The sequence below is a fragment of the Lytechinus pictus genome, chromosome 2, assembly GCF_037042905.1.
Source record: "Lytechinus pictus isolate F3 Inbred chromosome 2, Lp3.0, whole genome shotgun sequence".
Classification (NCBI taxonomy): Eukaryota; Metazoa; Echinodermata; class Echinoidea; order Temnopleuroida; family Toxopneustidae; genus Lytechinus; species Lytechinus pictus.
In genome coordinates this window covers 36,544,135-36,563,616 of record NC_087246.1, presented here as the reverse complement: position 1 = coordinate 36,563,616, position 19,482 = coordinate 36,544,135, and the positions used below count along the sequence as shown (strand labels likewise).

At 37.7% G+C, this 19,482-nt stretch overlaps 2 protein-coding genes across 3 annotated transcripts; both read left to right on the top strand.

The window, feature by feature from the left end:
- The first annotated feature begins 3,545 nt into the window (after positions 1 to 3,545).
- On the top strand, positions 3,546 to 11,449 carry LOC129254307 (UDP-glucuronosyltransferase 1A8-like). The gene is made up of 5 exons (XM_054892759.2): positions 3,546 to 5,120; positions 6,629 to 6,685; positions 7,121 to 7,286; positions 7,876 to 8,095; positions 10,030 to 11,449. The coding sequence occupies exons 1-5, from the start codon at positions 4,257 to 4,259 to the stop codon at positions 10,301 to 10,303; spliced, it is 1,581 nt and encodes a 526-aa protein (XP_054748734.2). The 5' UTR covers positions 3,546 to 4,256; the 3' UTR covers positions 10,304 to 11,449.
- Positions 11,450 to 12,000: 551 nt separating this feature from the next.
- On the top strand, positions 12,001 to 18,735 carry LOC129272151 (UDP-glucuronosyltransferase 1-2-like). Of its 2 annotated transcripts, XM_064115663.1 has the most exons (7): positions 12,025 to 12,210; positions 13,046 to 13,123; positions 13,689 to 14,628; positions 15,615 to 15,671; positions 16,435 to 16,600; positions 17,238 to 17,457; positions 17,827 to 18,590. In XM_064115663.1, the coding sequence occupies exons 3-7, from the start codon at positions 13,765 to 13,767 to the stop codon at positions 18,098 to 18,100; spliced, it is 1,581 nt and encodes a 526-aa protein (XP_063971733.1). In that variant the 5' UTR covers positions 12,025 to 12,210; positions 13,046 to 13,123; positions 13,689 to 13,764; the 3' UTR covers positions 18,101 to 18,590. The 2 variants fall into 2 exon arrangements, with proteins under 2 accessions (XP_063971732.1, XP_063971733.1); XM_064115662.1 differs by lacking the exon at positions 13,046 to 13,123 and having other exon boundaries at positions 12,001 to 12,210; positions 17,827 to 18,735.
- The last annotated feature ends 747 nt before the right edge of the window (positions 18,736 to 19,482 follow it).

Here is a 19,482-nt window from a genome sequence, read left to right as displayed (position 1 = left end):
AATTATTTTATATATATTATTTCACTTTTGAGAGTGAATTTTTCAAAATCATCTAAAAATCGACGAGTGAATGGGTATTCCCAAAATAAATGGGCAATAGTTTCAGACTGTTTTCAACAAAAGAAACACAAATCAGAATTTAATATACCAACAGTTTTCAGATACTTGTTAACACCAAAGATGTTATGAAGAATTTTCTAAATATTCTTGATCAGTGGCGGACCATGACCCGGTCACCCGGAGGAGACAATGACTGGAGGGGCATTGTATTGTTTGTGAACAATGTTGTGCCCCTCCAATGCCTTGTCTCCTCCGGGTCACGGTCCGCCACTGTTCTTGATAAAGAACATTTAAAAGGAATCATATAAATTTCTCCCAAGTAACAATTGGTTTTGAAACAATGTCCCTCCATTTTTTGTGTGAAATAGGAGCTTTCATCCTTTTCTCAACACATATTTTATAACTAAGTTGACATCCTTTACCTTGTTCATGCTAGTTTCTTCTTAGTAATGAACATTTTTTTAAGGGTTTTTGCAAAACATTTTTTTTCAATTCGACACCGTCCTATTATGACAGAACAATAACCAAGAAAGTTACAATGAATATCTGTTTCGGTAGTATCTGCAATATGAAACATTTTTAAAGAAAGTGCTTGGTTTAAAGATGACAGCTATTATTCGGAAATGTGATATATATGGATAACGTATATTCTGTGGATGCTTATACCATGCATACGTATATTTGTGGCCGTGTGACCTATAGCATTAGCCCCCATGGATCACTCTAAATTACAAAGATTTAAAATAAATCCAAATCGGCCGTGGATGCACTGTAAAAAATAGTGGGTAAAATTTTAACCAGCACGAGGGTATATGTGTCCAACCAATTTGGGCAGTATTTTACCCAATGCAGGAAGCTTGTTGTCCAGTAAGGTTAAAAATTAAGCAGCAATAACTTTACAATGGGCAAAATTTTCATCACACTGGATAAATAAAAATGCCGAATGTTGGTTGAAATTTAGAGTGGACCGATTCTCACTGAATTTTGGTAGTGGGGTTTTTCATCATACTCTATCCCCCCCCCCCAAAAAAAAAAAAAAACACACACACAAAATGTTTGATAAACTGTCTTGCGGACTTGCCTGCCATTGATTTGAATGAAAAGAGAACTGAAATCCCACAAGCATGTCACTAATTATTTCATCAAAATCGGATGTAAAATAAGAAAGTTATGACATTTTATTAAAGTTTTGCTTTATTTCACAAAATAGTCATATGCACATCCCGATCGGCATGCAAAATGAGGGAACTGATGACATTTCATTTCGTTTATTTCCATTTTCAACAAATACAGTTTGTTTTGTACATTTTGACATATAAATAAAAAAACATATTTCAAGCATCCATGTACAAAAATTATATTCAAGATTATTACATCAATCATTTACTATTTCTTTTGTATTTTATTATGAAATATATAATTTTCTCCTCATTGTCCTATGAAACAAAGTTTTATTTCTCCCTGAACATGTGGAAATAACATTGTTTAACATTTTGTGGTTCAGTCAAGTTTTACATTATTGTAAATTCTGTAAAAATTGAAATATTGTATAATTCAAACAATAAAAAACAAAAGAAATAGTGAGTGATGGACATCATCGACTCTCTCATTTGCATATTACTGAGTTGTGCATATAACTGTTTTGAGAAAAATAAGCGAAACTTTAAAATGTCATAACTTTCTTATTTTACATCCGATTTTGATGAAATGTATAGCGTTATGCTTGTTAGATTTTTCTCTATTGATTCAAATCAACATTTTTCTGGGATGGACTTGACCTTTACGAATGAGTATACGCACGACTGGTGACACTGCCTTCTACTAAATGCTATACCTATGATAGCACCTAAGAACATGTTCCAGTCGTGCGTAATGTCGTGCATACAATCATTTACGAACATCTTAATGAAACGCCCATTGGTGATGGAAATGTCATAGTTTCTTGGTTTAAAAATATTGTAATTACAGCACTATATAAGCATATTTTTTGCTCACGCATTATTTTAATTATTTCATTTTGCTGGATAATCCACGACCCCTATTATAAACTTGGTGAAAATCGTCCTTATTTGGCGGCCTTTTTATTTTTTGTCTACCCCGAGTTTATGAAAAATTACCTGGGACTAAAAGCTGCTATAATGGTAACTTTTCCATCCAATGTTAACTTCTATGAAATCCTTGTCTGATTGGCTGTTGAGCCTTGTAACCATGGTATCAACCATTTGGTGGCAAATTCATATTCATGTTATCTGGCCTGGTCCTCGGTTATTCTTTCTCGTATCATGATCTTGACAATTTTGAGAGGCGGCGCCAGAGTTTTATATGATACCTACATGTACGGGGGGGGGGGGTGACATAAAGATGACGCAAATTTTTCCCAATTTAATCACGGTCACTATACACTTTAATAATGGTACTCTTCTTTCTTCGCTCACCAAATTTATGCCAATTTTCGTTTCACGTACTTCTTGGAAATCAATGGGAAGACGCTTGCCTCTCCCCCTGTAGCACCGACTCTGAACATTTAACCTTATGCCCCCTACCAGGGTACGTTAAAAATATTGCCATCCGCTCCCGGACGTGGCAAAGGGCACGAGTCTCGAATTTCGATCTGAATCGGAATCGCAACTTCTGCATTTCCCTACATTGGTTGCTTTAGTATATACCCGGGGGTATATATTCAATTAAAGTAAATCAACGGAATTTACATAGTTCGAATGCTTTAAGATAAAAACAGAATGAATAAAAGAAGGAAGGTAGACAAAATAACAACAAACCGTCATTTGAAAAAATCAAACATAAAAAAAAACATACACATGTAAGGATTCCCCGGGAACAAAAGCCCCCGAATATTATATAGAGGCCCCGAAAAGGCAAAAAGAAAGGAGTGGGTCAGAGCTTATTCCGACTGTAACTAAATTATGTTCTTCAGTTGTATTAATTTGGCTTGTTGTGATCTTCTAAACATTCGTGATGAATATTCAACATTGCCAATTTCATGTACTTACCACCGGGATGAGGATTCAAGTTTTTTTGTATTTCTACTCAAAACTATGAAATAAATCAAACTCATTTAATTGGAAATTCTCTACAGTATTCACAACTATCGTAAACAACTAATCTGCAGACATATAGACCATTGGTTTTCGCATAGTGGACAATAGATTCACTCTTATTTTGTGGCTGAGTTTGGAGCCTAGTCTTTGCTCTAGACAAAAAATGACCTACAAATAGATATACTGTTGTTGACTATAATAGTCTGCAAACACAGACTCAAATTTGCCAGTGGACACATTAAACCCTCTAGAGTCTAGAGGGTTTAATGTGTCCACTGGCAAATTTGAGTCTGTGTTTGCAGACTATTATAGTCAACAACAGTATATCTATTTGTAGGTCATTTTTTGTACATGCCCGCTGCATGCGCATGCGGCGATAACCACCATTCTTACTGTACTATTCACATTGTCTGTTCAGCCTCAATAAACATTATAAAATAGGGGAAGTCCGGGGAAAGTCATGATCTTTATGGTCTATTCATTGTGTCTATAAAGGAACCATTGACACACACGACTGACAAAGATATGGTTGGGTTCTCTTTTTTGGCGTTACTTAAATATCACATGCTGTCAGTTCCTATTTTTTATATTCACTTTGAATACCTACATGAGATTCCAGTACAAGTACCAGAAGATATTGATCCGTATAGTATCTCGTATATGCAATGTGATGTCAATGTCAGTCAGTCTGCAATGTCAGTCAATCCCGAGTGACAAGGGTCCTCTATAGTCTTGGAACTCCGATAGATCGAGGGAATGACAATGCAGTGATAATGTTTCTGTTGTTTCTGCCCTAAAACGCCATAATTGCGATGGTGTAATATAATTCTGGGGTCCTAGCTGTTAATCATCGGCAAAACCCATCAGGATGGTTTGAATTCATTCCAACGATATAAACACTGTGAATGAGCTATTGTGGCTGCAATTGTGAATATAAAACTCCTTCGAGGATGTGCATTTCGAATAAAGGAAGTTCACGGTTACCCCCTCAGTGAAATGTCGCGTCTTAACGAGTTAATGGACCCTCATTCCCTAATCATGCTAATAAACATTCACTGAGTGCTACTACTTGAATAGACTTGACACTTGATCGAGAAGTAGGATTACTTCAACTGGCGCCGTAACGCCGAGGAAGTCACAATGAAGATCTGGATCAGTTTAACGGTCACAGTATTCACCATCCATGTCGTATACATAGTGAAGGGTGCTAACATTGTCGTATCATTACTTGTACCTGTACCGAGTAGCCATGCCAGAGGTTTATCAGACATAGCAGGAACCCTAACCAGACGCGGCCACAATGTCACCATCATCACAAGTTCTTCCGAAGGAACAAACGGGTTTTCGGATGACACCTACAGCCGGTCCATCCAATACAAATTCGAGTATCCTCAAGAACTGCCACCGAAGGAGGAACTTGAAAAGGAGTTCATTGATCTTGCTTTTGAGTCGAGTGGGACAAAGCAAATTAAGGTGTTAAGGTGGGTTTTTACCGTGATACGACATGGTTGTGAGTGTCTCTTTGACGACTCACGTACACTTGCTCTGCTCAAGGAATCAAGCTTTGACATCCTCATCGGTGATGCCTTTGACAGTTGTGACGTGCTGCTTAGTAGTTACCTTGGATTGCCCTACATTGCCGTTACAACTGCTGAGAGATATCCATTATTCAACGAACGCGTGTATGGTATCCCCATGCCACCGTCGTACGTACCATTTGGTAATTTCCCTCTGCCAGATAGGATGTCTTTCGGAGAACGCATTTTAAGTTTTATTGAACATCACGTTTTTATCAACATCATAGGGTGGACCCATTTCAGAGCTTTGGACACGGTCAAAATAAAGCACAATATCGCTCCAGGGAAAAGCATTCCTGATCTTCTAGGTCGGGCAGAGTTATGGCTGTGCATGACGAACTTTGCTTTCGATTTTCCCCATCCCACTGCCCCTAATTGGGTGGCCGTCGGGAATACTGGGGATACTCCCGCAGAGCCACTCGAAAAGGTAATTGATGTCCGACTAATCTGGATTTTTTGAAAATATAATAAAAACTGAGGTTGTTTCATAAAGTTGTAACCACTGATTAAAGGGATGGTCCGGGCTGAAAATAAGTATATCTTAATACATAAAGTAGAATTCACAGAGCAAAATGCCGAAAATTTCATCAAAATCGGATAACAAATAATAAAGTTATTGAAGTTTAAAGTTTAGCAATATTATGTGAAAACAGTCATCATGAATATTAATTAGGTAGGCTGATGATGTCACATCCCCACTTTCCGTTTTCTTATGTTATTAAATAAAATCATATTTTTTTCATTATTTCATAGTCTTGTGTGAATAATTATGTCTCCCTTATAATGAAATAAGTTGCAGCAATAAATATCTAATGCACTAAATCAGTTGTCAATCCAATTTGTCTAGTTCTTGGAGGAAAAAAATTGGATAAACCTAATTTCATATAATAAAATACAAAAGAACAAGTGGGGATGTGACATTATCAGCCCACCTAATGAATATTCATGACGACTGTTTTCACATAATATTGCTAAACTTTAAAATTCAATAACTTTGTTATTTGTTATCCGATTTTGATGAAAATTTTGGCATTTTGCTCAGTGAATTCTACTCTATTTATTAAGCTATAAATACTTTCAGCCCAGACCATCCCTTTAAATGTCAATTCTAAAAGTATAGGCATGGATCCTACCATGGATCCTAGGATCTATGGTATAAGTGAAATCTTGATTGTCTGGGAAGCATTGGTCTCTGACTAATTGTCGCCGGAGCAAATGTCATGGAACCCTCTGACTGTCCATGTCAGAGATTTGCAAATTTCATGACCTGGTAAATCGTGAAAAAAGGAAACTATCAGAGAAAACTTTTGTCGGGAAAGTGTTCTACATTTGGCAAATGGCCTTGATCATATATATATATATTCTTACGTGATACTACAAATCAGCTATTCTGTGTTGATCAGCTTGCTTTGCAAACCCTTCACTCGATGGAAGTGGTCTGAATATGCAGCCAAAATTACCCGCCAATAACCTGTGTACCATTGTGCAGGAGATCCCTCATTCAGAAATGGAAACAGCAGTTGTTGTTTTAGAGACGTCGTGCTTTCAATAATATAATATTTACGTCTTGTCGGGCCAAGACTTTTATTTGACTTATGTGAAGACCCACTCTTGATGATAAAAGTTTCAGGAGCTTTGTCTATCGACTAAGTTGACTCAAAGTGGAAATAAGTCAGTTTTATAAAAGTAAAAACAGTTTGTATTTACTAATAAGAGAGGGTAGCCATTGTGATGGTGCCAAGTCACAAATAATGGATTTAAAAAAAGATAATATGCTTGCTGGCTTTTTTTGTGGTTATGAAATGGTTATATGGTTAATGAAATAAATATTTTAATGTAATTAAACTATCGTCTATTCCTATTTTTGGAGATAATCGTGAAGAATTTTTTATCATTTTGATGATTAATCCTCTTCTCTTTCATCATTTTCTTAAGGATTTCGAAATCTTCGTTCAGGGATCCGGTGAACATGGATTTATTTTGTTCTCTTTAGTGAGTATTATTACACACCAACTAGTTCTCTACACTCTTCAACATCTTGTTTGTTCGTGGTTCCAAAAGTTTCAAAAATTTTGGGGAAAAGATTTAAAAAAATCTGTTGAGTCTTTAAAAAATGTTCTTAAAACCTTTCTTTTTACTTCTTAATTTATGTATGCGCCTTGAGCACTCTACAGAGTGGATTTATAAGTCACATTTATTATCATTATCATCATCATCATTATCATTATTATTGTAATTTATTATTGAAAAGCTAATTTGCTTTCACGATATCGTTCATCATTTCCTACACGAATTCATTAACATTCTTACTAACCAAATCATTCATATATTGTATGTATGCCAGTGTACATAATTACAATATCCTTCAAAACTTTGGAAATTAAGATTGAATACATGCTTTGTTTTGTTCTGTCAATCTTCCGTTAGGGTACTCATTTTACTGAGCTTCCTAACCCAGAAATGACCGAAGCCTTCGCGAGAGTCTTCAGCGAGCTTCCACAGAAAGTCATCTGGCGTTATACCGGACCACGCCCTCATAACCTTGGTAACAACACAATGTTGGTCGACTGGATGCCGCAAAATGACCTTGTTGGTAATAATTGTTTTTTCCATCATTAGTCCCATATTCTCGTTTATCCAACTCGTGTAAGTTGGTTGGCATGTGCTACAGTATTCAGCCCCAGCTCATTACTCGGGTGGGCATTTTCGCGGTAACTGACGTTACACAGCACAATTTTACACACTTTTCATTGTGTGTATGATTATCTCTAAAACAACAAATGATGGGAGTTTTCTTTTAAGCAAACTCCCATCATTTGTTGTTTTAGAGATAATCAAGCAAACTCCCATCTGTTGTTTTAGAGATAAGCAAACTCCCATCATTTGTTGTTTTAGAGATAATCATACACACAATGAAAATTGTGTAAAATTGAGCCATTTAACGTCAGTTACTGTGAAAATGCCCAGGCATTAAATAATTGTTATCAAAATAATAGATACTGAATAAGATATCAAAATATCAAGCATTGATGATATAATATGGAAATTCAAATACCATATTAAATCAAATGTCAAGCAGTCAGATATCTTGCAATATCAGGAATTCTAGGTCACCCAATAGCCCGATCATAATCAAAGATCAAAATAAAACAGATATCTTGTGATATTGTCATGAATTCTAGGTCACCCAAAAGCCAGACTGTTGGTATACCATGGTGGCGCTAAAGGAATCTTGGAGGCCATTTATCACGCTGTTCCCATGGTAATCATGCCAATCTTTGCTGAACAAGAATCTAATGCTGTCAAGGTAGTCGTCAGAGGAATAGGGAAACGGCTTCAGAAGGATGCGATCTCTTACGAGACAGTCAACACTGTGGTGACGGAGGTGCTTTCAAATCCAAGGTAGGTTGGTAGGTCCGGATTTCAAATCCCGCTGGACCTCCCTTTACTTCTGTAAAATGTCAGTCAATATTTGCCATTCTCCATGACATTTGCCCCGGCGACAATCGCTCCGCTGCAAATTCCACACATTAATGGAATGACCAACTTTAACCCTGGATTTAACAATAACCTAACATAAAATCCTATTGCTCTAACCCCACATCTTAGACGAAATAAAGCTTAAAGTAATGGTCGCCAGAGCAAATGTCGTGTCACCGATGTTAAGTGCGTACCAGGTGTGTGTTCCATAAACTTTAGACCTGTTCGCAAGTTACAGTGACTTTACGCATGACCCCTTTTTGTGCTGAATGATATATCCCTATATATTTGACTATGCATCTGACCTGAACTTAAAACATGTTCCACAGTCGTTCGTAAAGTCGTGCGTAACTTTACCAACAGATTTATGAAACACCTGCCTGATAATGATATTTTATGATATGAACTTTATTTCGACTCCTATGGAATGATAATTTTTCGGAAAGAGGTACCGAGCACCACTAGAATACTCAGAGCTCACCAATGATAACAATGCATCCGATGGCGCCGGGGATATGGTACAATCACGAAAGGTTTACGGTGGCGGATCTATAGCTTCTAGTAGAGGGGGTTGACAAGTTGGTTTGACCCAACGATGAGCTGCAACGTTATGCCAGCCTCCTAACCCCCCCCCCCCCCCACCGTAGACCCACCACTGTTCTGCTTGCGCGACTCTCGTAAACAAGGAAGGGTGTTGGAGTTTAATCACACACTCCTTTTTTTAAATCATTTTTAGAGAGCCCGAGGTGGGGGTTTAAACTCCTAACCCCCCCCCCTAGATCCGTCACTGGCTTATGATTCATTCTTTAAAAAAAGAGGATTGGTCAAAATAATAACAGCTTTAGTGTCCGACCGATTTTTTTTTTTTTTTTTTTTGATGTATTTTTTACTGGATTGGACACCATCATATTTTCACGAATTAAGATTTTGTCTCTTTGTACTTTCCTACCTGGATATTCAGTGTAGGCCTAAATCATGGCGAGCAAAGCTAAGCCGTCTCGGGTGTGTCAGAAAATTGAAATCGCATAGCCCTTGGCATAGTTCACGATCTTGTTTTCATCCCGATTACCTGCTTGTCCTCGTTGCGTTCAGCCATAGAGCTATAGCTCTATGGTTCAGCTGAGGTCAGACTCTAATTCGCTTGTAAACAGAGATTGTCCTTCTATTACGTAACGGTGGGCCAGACACTCAGTCGCGTGCGACCTGCATTGATGAAAGATCTCTGTCGCGTGCGACCAAGGAGCTTCCATGGTGCGACCTATAGCTGACCTCAACCTGAGGACAAACCTTTTATTCTGTTTTGCGTAAGTCTTGCTCGTAAACAGAGTCTACCCATGAGTTATATAATCATAATACACGAAAGAGAAGCAAGGACGGCTCTCGGGTGAACAGAAGATACAATGTTGTTCTTTGGAGAATGGTAGAAACATTGAGCTATTAACACAGATAGCTCCATGGTAGAAACTAGGTCAATGATGCTTTGCTCAATGACATAGTTCTATCTGTCTATCAGTTATATATTTCGAATATGGAAAGAGAAGGGTTTTTCGGTTCAAGTCTTGGAGTTAAAATCAACCGATAATAGTTGGATTTTGTCAATTTCTAACTTATAAAACGTTGGAAGAGACAGAGAATAGCAAATTCTTCCTATACTTGCATTTTGCTGCGAATTAACATATGGGATCATACGGTAAGGGGAGGGGGGGGGGTAGAAGAAGGCCAATTTTCTCATATTCATGCGTTTCATCAGTGGTCAATTTCTTTTTAGCCGATTTAGTTTACTTCGCAAATAATCATAATAGAGGGAGAAGATCATAATTATTTACGGCATACTGTATTTACGTTTTAATTTCCAGCTACAAAGAAAACGTCCAACGAATCTCTAGAATCTACAGAGATACTCAGTCCAATCCAAATGATGTTGTGATCTACTGGGTAGAACACATCCTCAAATTTGGAGGGTCACACCTGAGAACCAGAGCCTTGGAGCTAAACTTTATCCAGCTTCATTCCATCGACGTCCTCGCTTTCATTGTCGGGATCTTGCTCGTTATCGCCTTCCTTCTCGTTTCATGTTTTAAACGATGTATCGCTTGTTGCTTTAACAGAGAGAAATTAAAAGTTGAATGATAACTTCAAGAATTGACATTACCTTGCAGAGGTGCTGCGCTCCAGTAGATATTTCCCAGGACCCTTGCATCACAAAGTTCGGGGTTCAAATCCCATTACGGCACTATAGGCAGCGTATGTCCTTTGGCAAGGTATTGATCTACATTTTGTCATATACGACTCCGGTGAGGTTAATGTGTATCTGTTAGAAATGTTTAGTTGAAACTAAAGCGTCTTTTTGGCATAGCGCCACGCATCGACAGCCACAGCCACGTTAACATCAAGGCCCGGTTGCATAAAAGTTACTATTATGGTAACTTTGACATTCAATTGTATTACCATTGTAATGTTGATCAACCACAGTCAATCAAAATCAAGGATGTGGTAGAAGTTACCATAGGATGGCAAAGTTACTACCGCCTCGACATTGAGCGCAGTTCTAAGAACAACAATCATTTTCCCACAATGCATTTTTTTTTATAATTTGTCACAATCTGTGCCAACTCAGGGTGAAGACAAACCTTCTTCCGGATGGTCAAATAGTCATTATTTTAACTTTCTCACACGCCAAAAAGAAAGAAATCTAGTTAACTTTGAAGGATAAGAGATTCGATGAGCTGTAACCTGACTACGATCTCTTCAGAACTCGAGTAAAGTGTTAAGATTATTTCGGTGATTTGAATTATATCATTATCTTTACGAAAGCTTTTAATTTGACAAGTATCTAGTCATAAAAACCCTTTGAAGTTTATGTATCTCTGCGATCACACTCTTACCGTATCTTATCAAAATTTGACTTTAGATTGTCTTGAAAAATGCAATTAAGTATGATTGTATTGTTAACAACTTCGTATATTTTTTAAAATATCTTTCTTAAGGGTTAAACATTAAGTGTTATTACGTGATTGAAAAAATCTTATAAGGTTTGAATTATTTGAAATTAAATCTGAAATCATAAGTATTTTTTTGTATTTCATTATATGAAATATGAAATATTCTAATTTTACCGTTTCAAGTGAAACAAAGATTAATTCCTCCCTGAACATTTGGAATTAGCATTTATGTTTTAATGCTATGGTTCAGTCACGTTGATCCTTATTGTCAAATCTGTAAAAAAGAAATGAAATATTATATAATTCAAACAATAAAAAACAAAAGAAATAGTGAGTTAGGGACGTCATCGACTTCTCATTTGCATGTCACTGAGTTGTACATGTTAAAGGTTTTGTAAAAAAAAAAACACGCGAAACTTGAACATTTTCCTGGGGTGGGTTTGACCTTTAACGGGTAACCAGAACATGCAGAATGTATCTACTCTCCCCCCCCCCCCTCTCTCCCATACCATGGGTAGGGTCCATGCCCATACCCCCTCTTTCTCTTCGTCTCTCTCTGTGTCTACCCTCTCTACCTCTCGGTGAAATACACAAACGTGCCTTTGTTTGAAAAGTGAAATGTTATCGTGAAAAATAGAAGTTTGAGGGTGGTTGATCATGCTAATTTTTGGACTTCGTTCTGTTTGTTTCAGTCTCGAGAGAATGATAAATATTACTCATTTCTATGTCAAGAGTGCCCTATCATTATTAAGCAAATCATTTGCCGATCCGGCCCATACACCATTCCGCCCGATTTGCTACCCCTTCTTGGAACCTCCCCCCCCCCCCCCCCCCCCACACACGCAACTATCGGAAACCGAGTCGTATTACATACCTGAATACGTCATACATGAATGTAAAAAGCATATCATTGGCATTCGGTGTTACTCAGTGGGTCAACAGTTCATTGTGTGCTCACGTACAACATGTACAAGCTACAATCAATTTCTAAGTGGCTATATATGCACGTATAGCATCCATGAACTCAATTCTTTAGCTTCAACTTTCAGCTAATTATGACTTGGATCTCCATGTAGATCAGCAATTTCAGAATTGGTAAGTATGCTTACTCAACTATAGTATCTCAATATGATACACAAAACAATTATTATTTAGAGACTTGAACTTTAATATTACAAAAGGAAATGGGCTGGTAAGAGATATTTTGAAAAATAAAACTTGTGCAATGGCACTGAACATTGGGCCTGCAAATTTTATAAGTCATATAACATTGCATGAAATATTAATAAATCGGTCTCTAGTTCAGACACTCGACCTGGGTGAACGTGCAAGTTTTTTATGGACATGAAATGATTGTGGACACTTCTTGGGTTAAATTTTTCGCATAATCATCTTCATTTCATAATCACTATGAATGATTCACTATCGTCTGTAATAAGATTGCTCACAAACATGCATACATTTTGCCTTTTTTAAAGTTTGAAATGTGCTAGATGTAGGTTGGAAAGGCTCAACGGGGGCCATATAGATTAGGTGTCGGTCGGGTGTCGGTGTAGAGTCAAAAGACTGTGACAGTCTTACAGTTGCAACAACAGTTGTAACTTTGACAGTTCGAGAGAGGTTCGATTTGTCTAAAACTTGCTCTAGTTGACCAAAACATTGGACTATTCGAATATAGGATGTAAGATGTGTAGATTATCGCTTCCCCAAATGTGACAAAGCAAAAAACACGTACCCTAGCTCCTGCACTCTTGGTCTGCAGCCCTTGGATTTGAAAGGTCACCTGGTTCTCACCTTCTCTGGATCCGGCTCTGATATGGAAGGGAAGTCCTGTGGAAGCCATAGGGATCAAGCGATTGGCTCATGCAGGGTCGCCGAGTGTCATTTCATAGTAATAATAATAGATTATATTTCTATTGCGCCTTTTTAGAAAGATACAAAGCGGCTCTGGGATGCCATCCCTTTGAATATAGGCCTATATGAATTACCAGGCAGAGACTTTATCGATGTAAGTCTAGTGTACATAAGAGATTATGGCCCATTTTCTGAAGTCAGGTTTAACTTAGACCGTGGTCTAACTCTGTGCTAAAATTATGGGAAGCCAAAAGTGTCAAAATTTTTATTAAGTTGTATGTTTCTTAAGTTTACTGTGCTCTTTCCTGATTCATCGATGGTGAAGACAATCATCTATTTATACTTCCTAGACAATTATGAATGATTTGAGAGCCAAATGAGGTGAAATATTATATCTCTACTGTTAGTAATTTATGTAACAATTGGCTATCCATACTTAAACCACAACTTTAAACCTGGGTTTAAGTTAAACCCGACTTCAGAATACATGCCTATTATGTCTTCAAATGTTGTTTGCATTGATCAAATAATGGTGACGATTTAAGAATAGGGAGGAGCTTATATATTCCACATCCTGACCGAGTTCAGTAGAGGAAAAGCTGAAGCCAACGTAATAAGAGCAGCGCTTTGTATCCTCAGGCAAAGAGCGTTTTATCAATCCAGCTATTATTACTACTTATAGATTATGAATGTTCTTTTTATTCGATTACCACTTTCAGAAGGAGAGGAATCAGAAGATAAAAGATAGATATAACCCCAAAATATCGAACCTGAAGAAACTGATGCCATTACACAATGAAGTTAACCCTGGTATCACTTCTACTCGTCATCATCAGTACCACTCCTTTGATTATGGGTGCCAAGATAATCATAACTGTTACCATGCCGATGGCCAGCAGTCATGCCCTGGGTTTGGCCGCCATTGGGAGACACCTTCAACAGCGCGGCCATGAGATCACCATTTTAACCAGCTCTTACGCCGGAACTAAAGGATTCAAGGATGATGACTTCAGCACCTCCGTCCAATATCACTTCGAGTTACCACCTGACTTACCACCAAGCGAACAACTTGAAAAGGATTTCAACAACCTAGCGTTCGAGCCAGATTTTCGGGAAGCCTTCAAAGCCTTCGGAATTGTTTTCTACTTGATGCGATCCGGTTGTCAGAGTCTCTTCGAGGACTCTGCGGCACTTGCAAAGCTCAAGGAGGCTAAATTTGATATCCTCATCGGTGACGCCTTTGATGGGTGTGAAGCCATGCTCAGTAGTTACCTAGGGATTCCCCACATCGCGGTAACAACCGGGACAAGATATCCCCTGTTTAATGAGCATACCCTGGGCATCCCCAGCCCATCATCCTACGTCCCCTTCAACCTTGTCTTTCCATTTACTGACAAGATGTCCTTTCTAGAGCGTGTTGCAAATTTTTTCGAGCACAATCTAGTCAGGCACATATTTGAATGGCCACACTTTCGCGCTTTGAACGAGGTTAAAGAAAAACATGGGATTGCACCGGGGAAAAGCATCCAAGAGCTACAGGCAACGGCAGAACTGTGGTTCGGCATGTCGAGCTACGCCCTTGATTTTCCCCGACCAACTGTACCAAGCTTCGTTGGACTAGGAGGTCTAATAGACGTACCTCTAAAACCCCTACCAAAGGTAAACATAACTCCTTGAATGCAAAAGCCTATATAATTATAGTTCCTAATCACTTTCATTTCGGGTGATACTAGGGACCAATCCCACTGGAGTGAACTGAACATCCCTATATAGCATGTATAGAGAATGTCGAGAGTATGTAGCTCCATCTGGTTAGATGTGCATCTTGTAGACACTTTCACTCCAAAAAGATGTAAAAATTCACTCTGAAAAGATGCAAATATCACTCAAAAAGTACTGAGATCGTCTCACTCCGAGGGGAGTGTGCTTAATGAACCAAATGAGCTCTTTTACATTAAGAAAGGCATATCCAGTATATTGATCACACGTTCAATACATTTTCCATTTTATTTATTTCCTCAAAAATAGCAAAACGAATGCAGTTTGTCACATCTCAAAATCAATATGAAAAATACACATTACATATGAAATATGATAATTCAAAACATATCAAAGTAAAAACAAACAAAAAACACCTTGTGAATTAGGTTTCCTAACATCTCCTAGACCTAAGCACCCCACATGCATGCACGTATAGGTTAAAAGTATTCTCATTGTACCCCTATATAAGAGGTCGCGGTGGAATTATATTAGGAAATTTTCGCACTGCCACTTAGAATGTTTTCAAGATTAAAGAAAATTTAATGAAAATTCTCGTCAAATAACAACGAACAGCTGGGGTCCTTTGTGAACCGGAACTTCAGTTTCATCCTTAGTTTCGGAGCTGACGAAAAATTGCAAATATTTGTCATCGGAAGGGCAATTGACAATAAATTTTCTATGTTCTTAAAAGCGTTCTGCGTACCGGTGTGAAAACTCCCTACTTTCGCTAATGTAACCCAACGAATCAAATTTCCTTCAATATAAAGGTATATCATAATTAAACGATCCAGTGCATTCTTTGAATTTCTAGTTTTCTTTTCCGTCTCATTCCTTATTTTTGGTTTTCTACTACCCTTCCTTATTCCTTTTATCTCTAATCATAGCAATATGCAGACTTTGTAGAAGGGTCGGGGGAGCATGGCTTCATCCTCTTCTCATTGGTGAGTAGTATAGCCAAGCTTTCAGATAATTGATTAAAAATATCTCAAATATTATTATCAAAGCTAGTCATGTTTAAAATCAGGGCATACGTATACGCCTATGACTCGTCGATCTTTAACCAACCATATCGCCACCGAGCAGATAGAGGATGTATCGCCCAGAGTAACGAATCCTGAAAACTGCAGTAATGTTTGGCTTCGTCCACCCAATCTGACGAATGTTACAAACACTTTTGAACATTCATGACATTGTGACAATGGGTGGATATTGTAGAGGGGCCGCATGGTCACGTGGTTGCACGTGTTCAAAGGCTTAGGACTGCAAACGTTAGTAACCATATGCGGAGAAAGAGATTGTCAAAAATTTCTTTCCGACGAATTTTCAAAACAACTGCTTGCGAGAACGGAATTATGAACTTTTCCCCAACATTTTACAAATTTTTAGAACCACAGTGAAATCTAAAATTCGCCACGTTCGCAAGCATTCGTCGTTTCTGTTGATATACAGCCACTGTGATCATCCCTATCTTACTCACTTGGGAAAAATGGCCTAACAAAGCTGATACAGAGACTTTTTTCAATTTCCTTCACAATTTGTCCCATGCATTGTAATATCGAATTTGAAATATGTGCTGCGACAATGGCACACGAAGGACAAGGCTTTAATAAAATATGTAACTAGCAAAATAAACAAGTCATTGCAAATGTCAATAAAGCCAAGAGACTGCGATATTTTACGGATTTCTTTTTAAAACACGTGCAGGGTACGCATTTCAGTGAGTTCCCGAGACAAGAAACGGCGGAAGTTTTTGCAAGAGTTTTCAGTGAGCTTCCACAGAGAGTCATCTGGCGTTATACCGGACCACGCCCGCGTAACCTTGGTAACAACACCATGATTGTGACATGGATGCCACAGAACGACCTACTGGGTATATATAATTGGATTCAAACTACCATTAGAAAATAACAAATTGACGAAATCATCACATTTTCATGTCTCAAAGTGTAATGGTGTAGTGGTCCTGACTCTAGCCTTTGAATAAGAGGGTCATGGGTTCGAATTCTATTTCAGGCATTAATTTCCTTCAGCAATATATATATCCACATTTGCTGCGTTCGATGCAGCTGGTGAATGGGTACCCGGCTGGATTTAATCATTGAATGCTGGGGTAATACCAAGTATTATCTGCAGTAGAATATACAGTATGTGCGCGATATAAATTTTTATTATATTTAAACGATATTATGCAACTTAGCTTTTATGAAGAAAGTTAGAATTAAAAAACATTATGATTGGAAAATAACAGGTATTCTGTCAAGTTTTTCTGTTTTCTGTCTGGTGATAGATGTAGTTTTGAGTTGAAATTGTAGAAGCTTACAGATCGATCGAGAATCCGATTTTATCACAGTCCAGATTTTGTTTCAAACTGCCGCATTCTCTTTCCGACACTTATAAACGTGTACCATCGTCCGATTGTGAATCAAATATAATAACAGAAAATACATCATGACAATGAAAACAAAAGGTCACAAAATATAAAATCCGGAATATTCACCTTCTATTAGGTCACCCAAAAGTTCGGCTGCTGATGTACCATGGCGGTCTAGCGGGTATTTATGAAGCCATTCGTCACAAAGTGCCCATGATCGTTATGCCAATCTTCGCCGAACAACCCGCAAACGCCGCCAGAGTCACTGCTAAAGGAATGGGGAGACTGCTAAGAAAGGATTCCATATCGTACGTGACTGTCAAAGAAGCGATAGTCGAAGTTCTCGAAAACCCAAGGTAAATGACAAATTGCTTATCATGATTGTGAAAACTCTGCCAAATCACATTAATATTTAAGGAGTTTTGACTCATCGCTTGAAATGGTACTTTTCGCATATAATTATCACCTACATAGGCTACACATTTGAAAAAAAGTTGGAAGTTTGAAAGTTCAATCCAAAGTAATGGAGTTAATATCCCTCGCGAATCTCTATCATGTCTATGGATTATTGTTTGTATTGTAACATTCAATCATGTTTATTGTCAACGTTTGTTCACTAATATAATGATTGTTCAAGGTCAATCAAAATTGTCGTTTTCTTAACCTTGATCAAATTCATTAACAATTTTATCAGAACGATGGCTTTCTTTCATTTACCTCTTCAGCTACATGAAGAATATACGACGGTATTCGGATATCTACAAAGATAGGCAAAATCCGCCAGGAGAGACTGTGATCTTCTGGGTGGAACACATCCTGAAATTTGGAGGGTCACACCTGAGAACCAGAGCCTTGGAGCTAAACTTCATTCAGCTTCATTCCATCGACGTCCTCGCTTTTATCGTCGGGATCGCACTCGTTATCGTCTTCCTTCTCATTTTAGGTTGTAAACGATGTATCAGTTGTTGTGTGAAAAGCAAGAAGACTAAATTAGAATAGATCGTTAATATGCTTAAAATGTTCCCAAGACCTCTGAATACCATATAAACTCTAGATATTCGCTAATTATGATGTAGACTCATGCATGCATCAGTGTCATGGCAATTCATTGTGCCTTTTGTTTCCATAAGGACGTCTTTACATTTCCTGTTTGAAGATGGCATTGACTGATATCCATAGTTGGGGTTGATTAGATCAATCACAACTCTTTGCAAGACGGGGCGGTGGTATTTTAAAAGATGACGGGAATTATCTGAAATAGTCACAAGAATACAGAATTGATAATGATATATGAATAATGCATTGTATTTTAGATTGTTTGAATGATGATAGTGACATATCTTATTTACTTTGAGGCTAACCTCGATTACCATTTTGATAAAGCTCCAATTACCATGTGTTCTGTATATATGATTGTGAATGAAATGTGTACTTGATGACAGTTTGGTCACAAATTATATTAAATTAAATCAAATTGTTTTTTCACAAGAATACTTTCTGTGAAGGTTTTGTGAAGACTGATATACATGGTGCATCACCTGTTGATCGGCGCTAAGACTGACCAAAACCAGTTTTATACCTTCCTAGATCACTCTAAATCGGTTTAAACCGACAAAAACCGTCCAGAAACAGTTGAAGCCGGTTTAAATCGTTCTACTTACTTTTTTGTTAATCCATTTTCTTGCGGGGGGGGCACGATGTGAATCATATTCGGTGGCACCTATATGCAAATTTTCAAGCAGCTACAACCCCCTTCCCTACAAAAAAGGGGGGATGTAGCTACCCTCTTAAAGGTCAAGTCCACCCCAGAAAATGTTGATTTGAATAAATAGAGAAAAATCAAACTCACATAATGCTGAAAATTTCATCAAAATCGGATGTAAAATAAGAAAGTTATGGCATTTTAAAGTTTCGCTTATTTTCACAAAACAGTGATATGCACAATTCAGTGTCATGCAAATCAGTCAGTCGACGATGTCCATCACTCGCTATTTCTTTTGTTTCTTTATTGTTTGAATTATACAATATTTAATTTTTTACAGATTTGATAATAAGGACCAAGTTGACTGAACCATATAGTATTAATGGTAATTCCACATGTTCGGGGAGGAATTAATTGTTGTTTCACTTGACAATGAGGAGAAAATTAGAATACTTCATATTTCATGTAATAAAATACAAAAGAAATAGTGAGTGGATGACGCCATCAGTCTCCTCATTTGCATAGCAACCATAATGCGCATAACTGGTCTATGAAATTAAAGCGAAACTTTAAAATATCATAACTTTCTTATTTTACATCCGATTTTGATGAACTTTTCAGTGTCATGCTTGTTTGATATCTCTCTGTTTATCCAAATCAACTTTTTGTTGGGCGGACT

Excerpts from the sequence above, each read along its gene's own strand:
- LOC129254307 (XM_054892759.2), top strand. The coding sequence starts at position 4,257 with ATGAAGATCTGGATCAGTTTAACGGTCACAGTATTCACCATCCATGTC. Across the intron at positions 5,121-6,628 it reads CCGCAGAGCCACTCGAAAAG|GATTTCGAAATCTTCGTTCA; the intron begins GTAATTGATGTC and ends CATTTTCTTAAG. Across the intron at positions 7,287-7,875 it reads GCCGCAAAATGACCTTGTTG|GTCACCCAAAAGCCAGACTG; the intron begins GTAATAATTGTT and ends CATGAATTCTAG.
- LOC129272151 (XM_064115662.1), top strand. The coding sequence starts at position 13,765 with ATGAAGTTAACCCTGGTATCACTTCTACTCGTCATCATCAGTACCACT. Across the intron at positions 14,629-15,614 it reads CTCTAAAACCCCTACCAAAG|CAATATGCAGACTTTGTAGA; the intron begins GTAAACATAACT and ends CTCTAATCATAG. Across the intron at positions 16,601-17,237 it reads GCCACAGAACGACCTACTGG|GTCACCCAAAAGTTCGGCTG; the intron begins GTATATATAATT and ends ACCTTCTATTAG.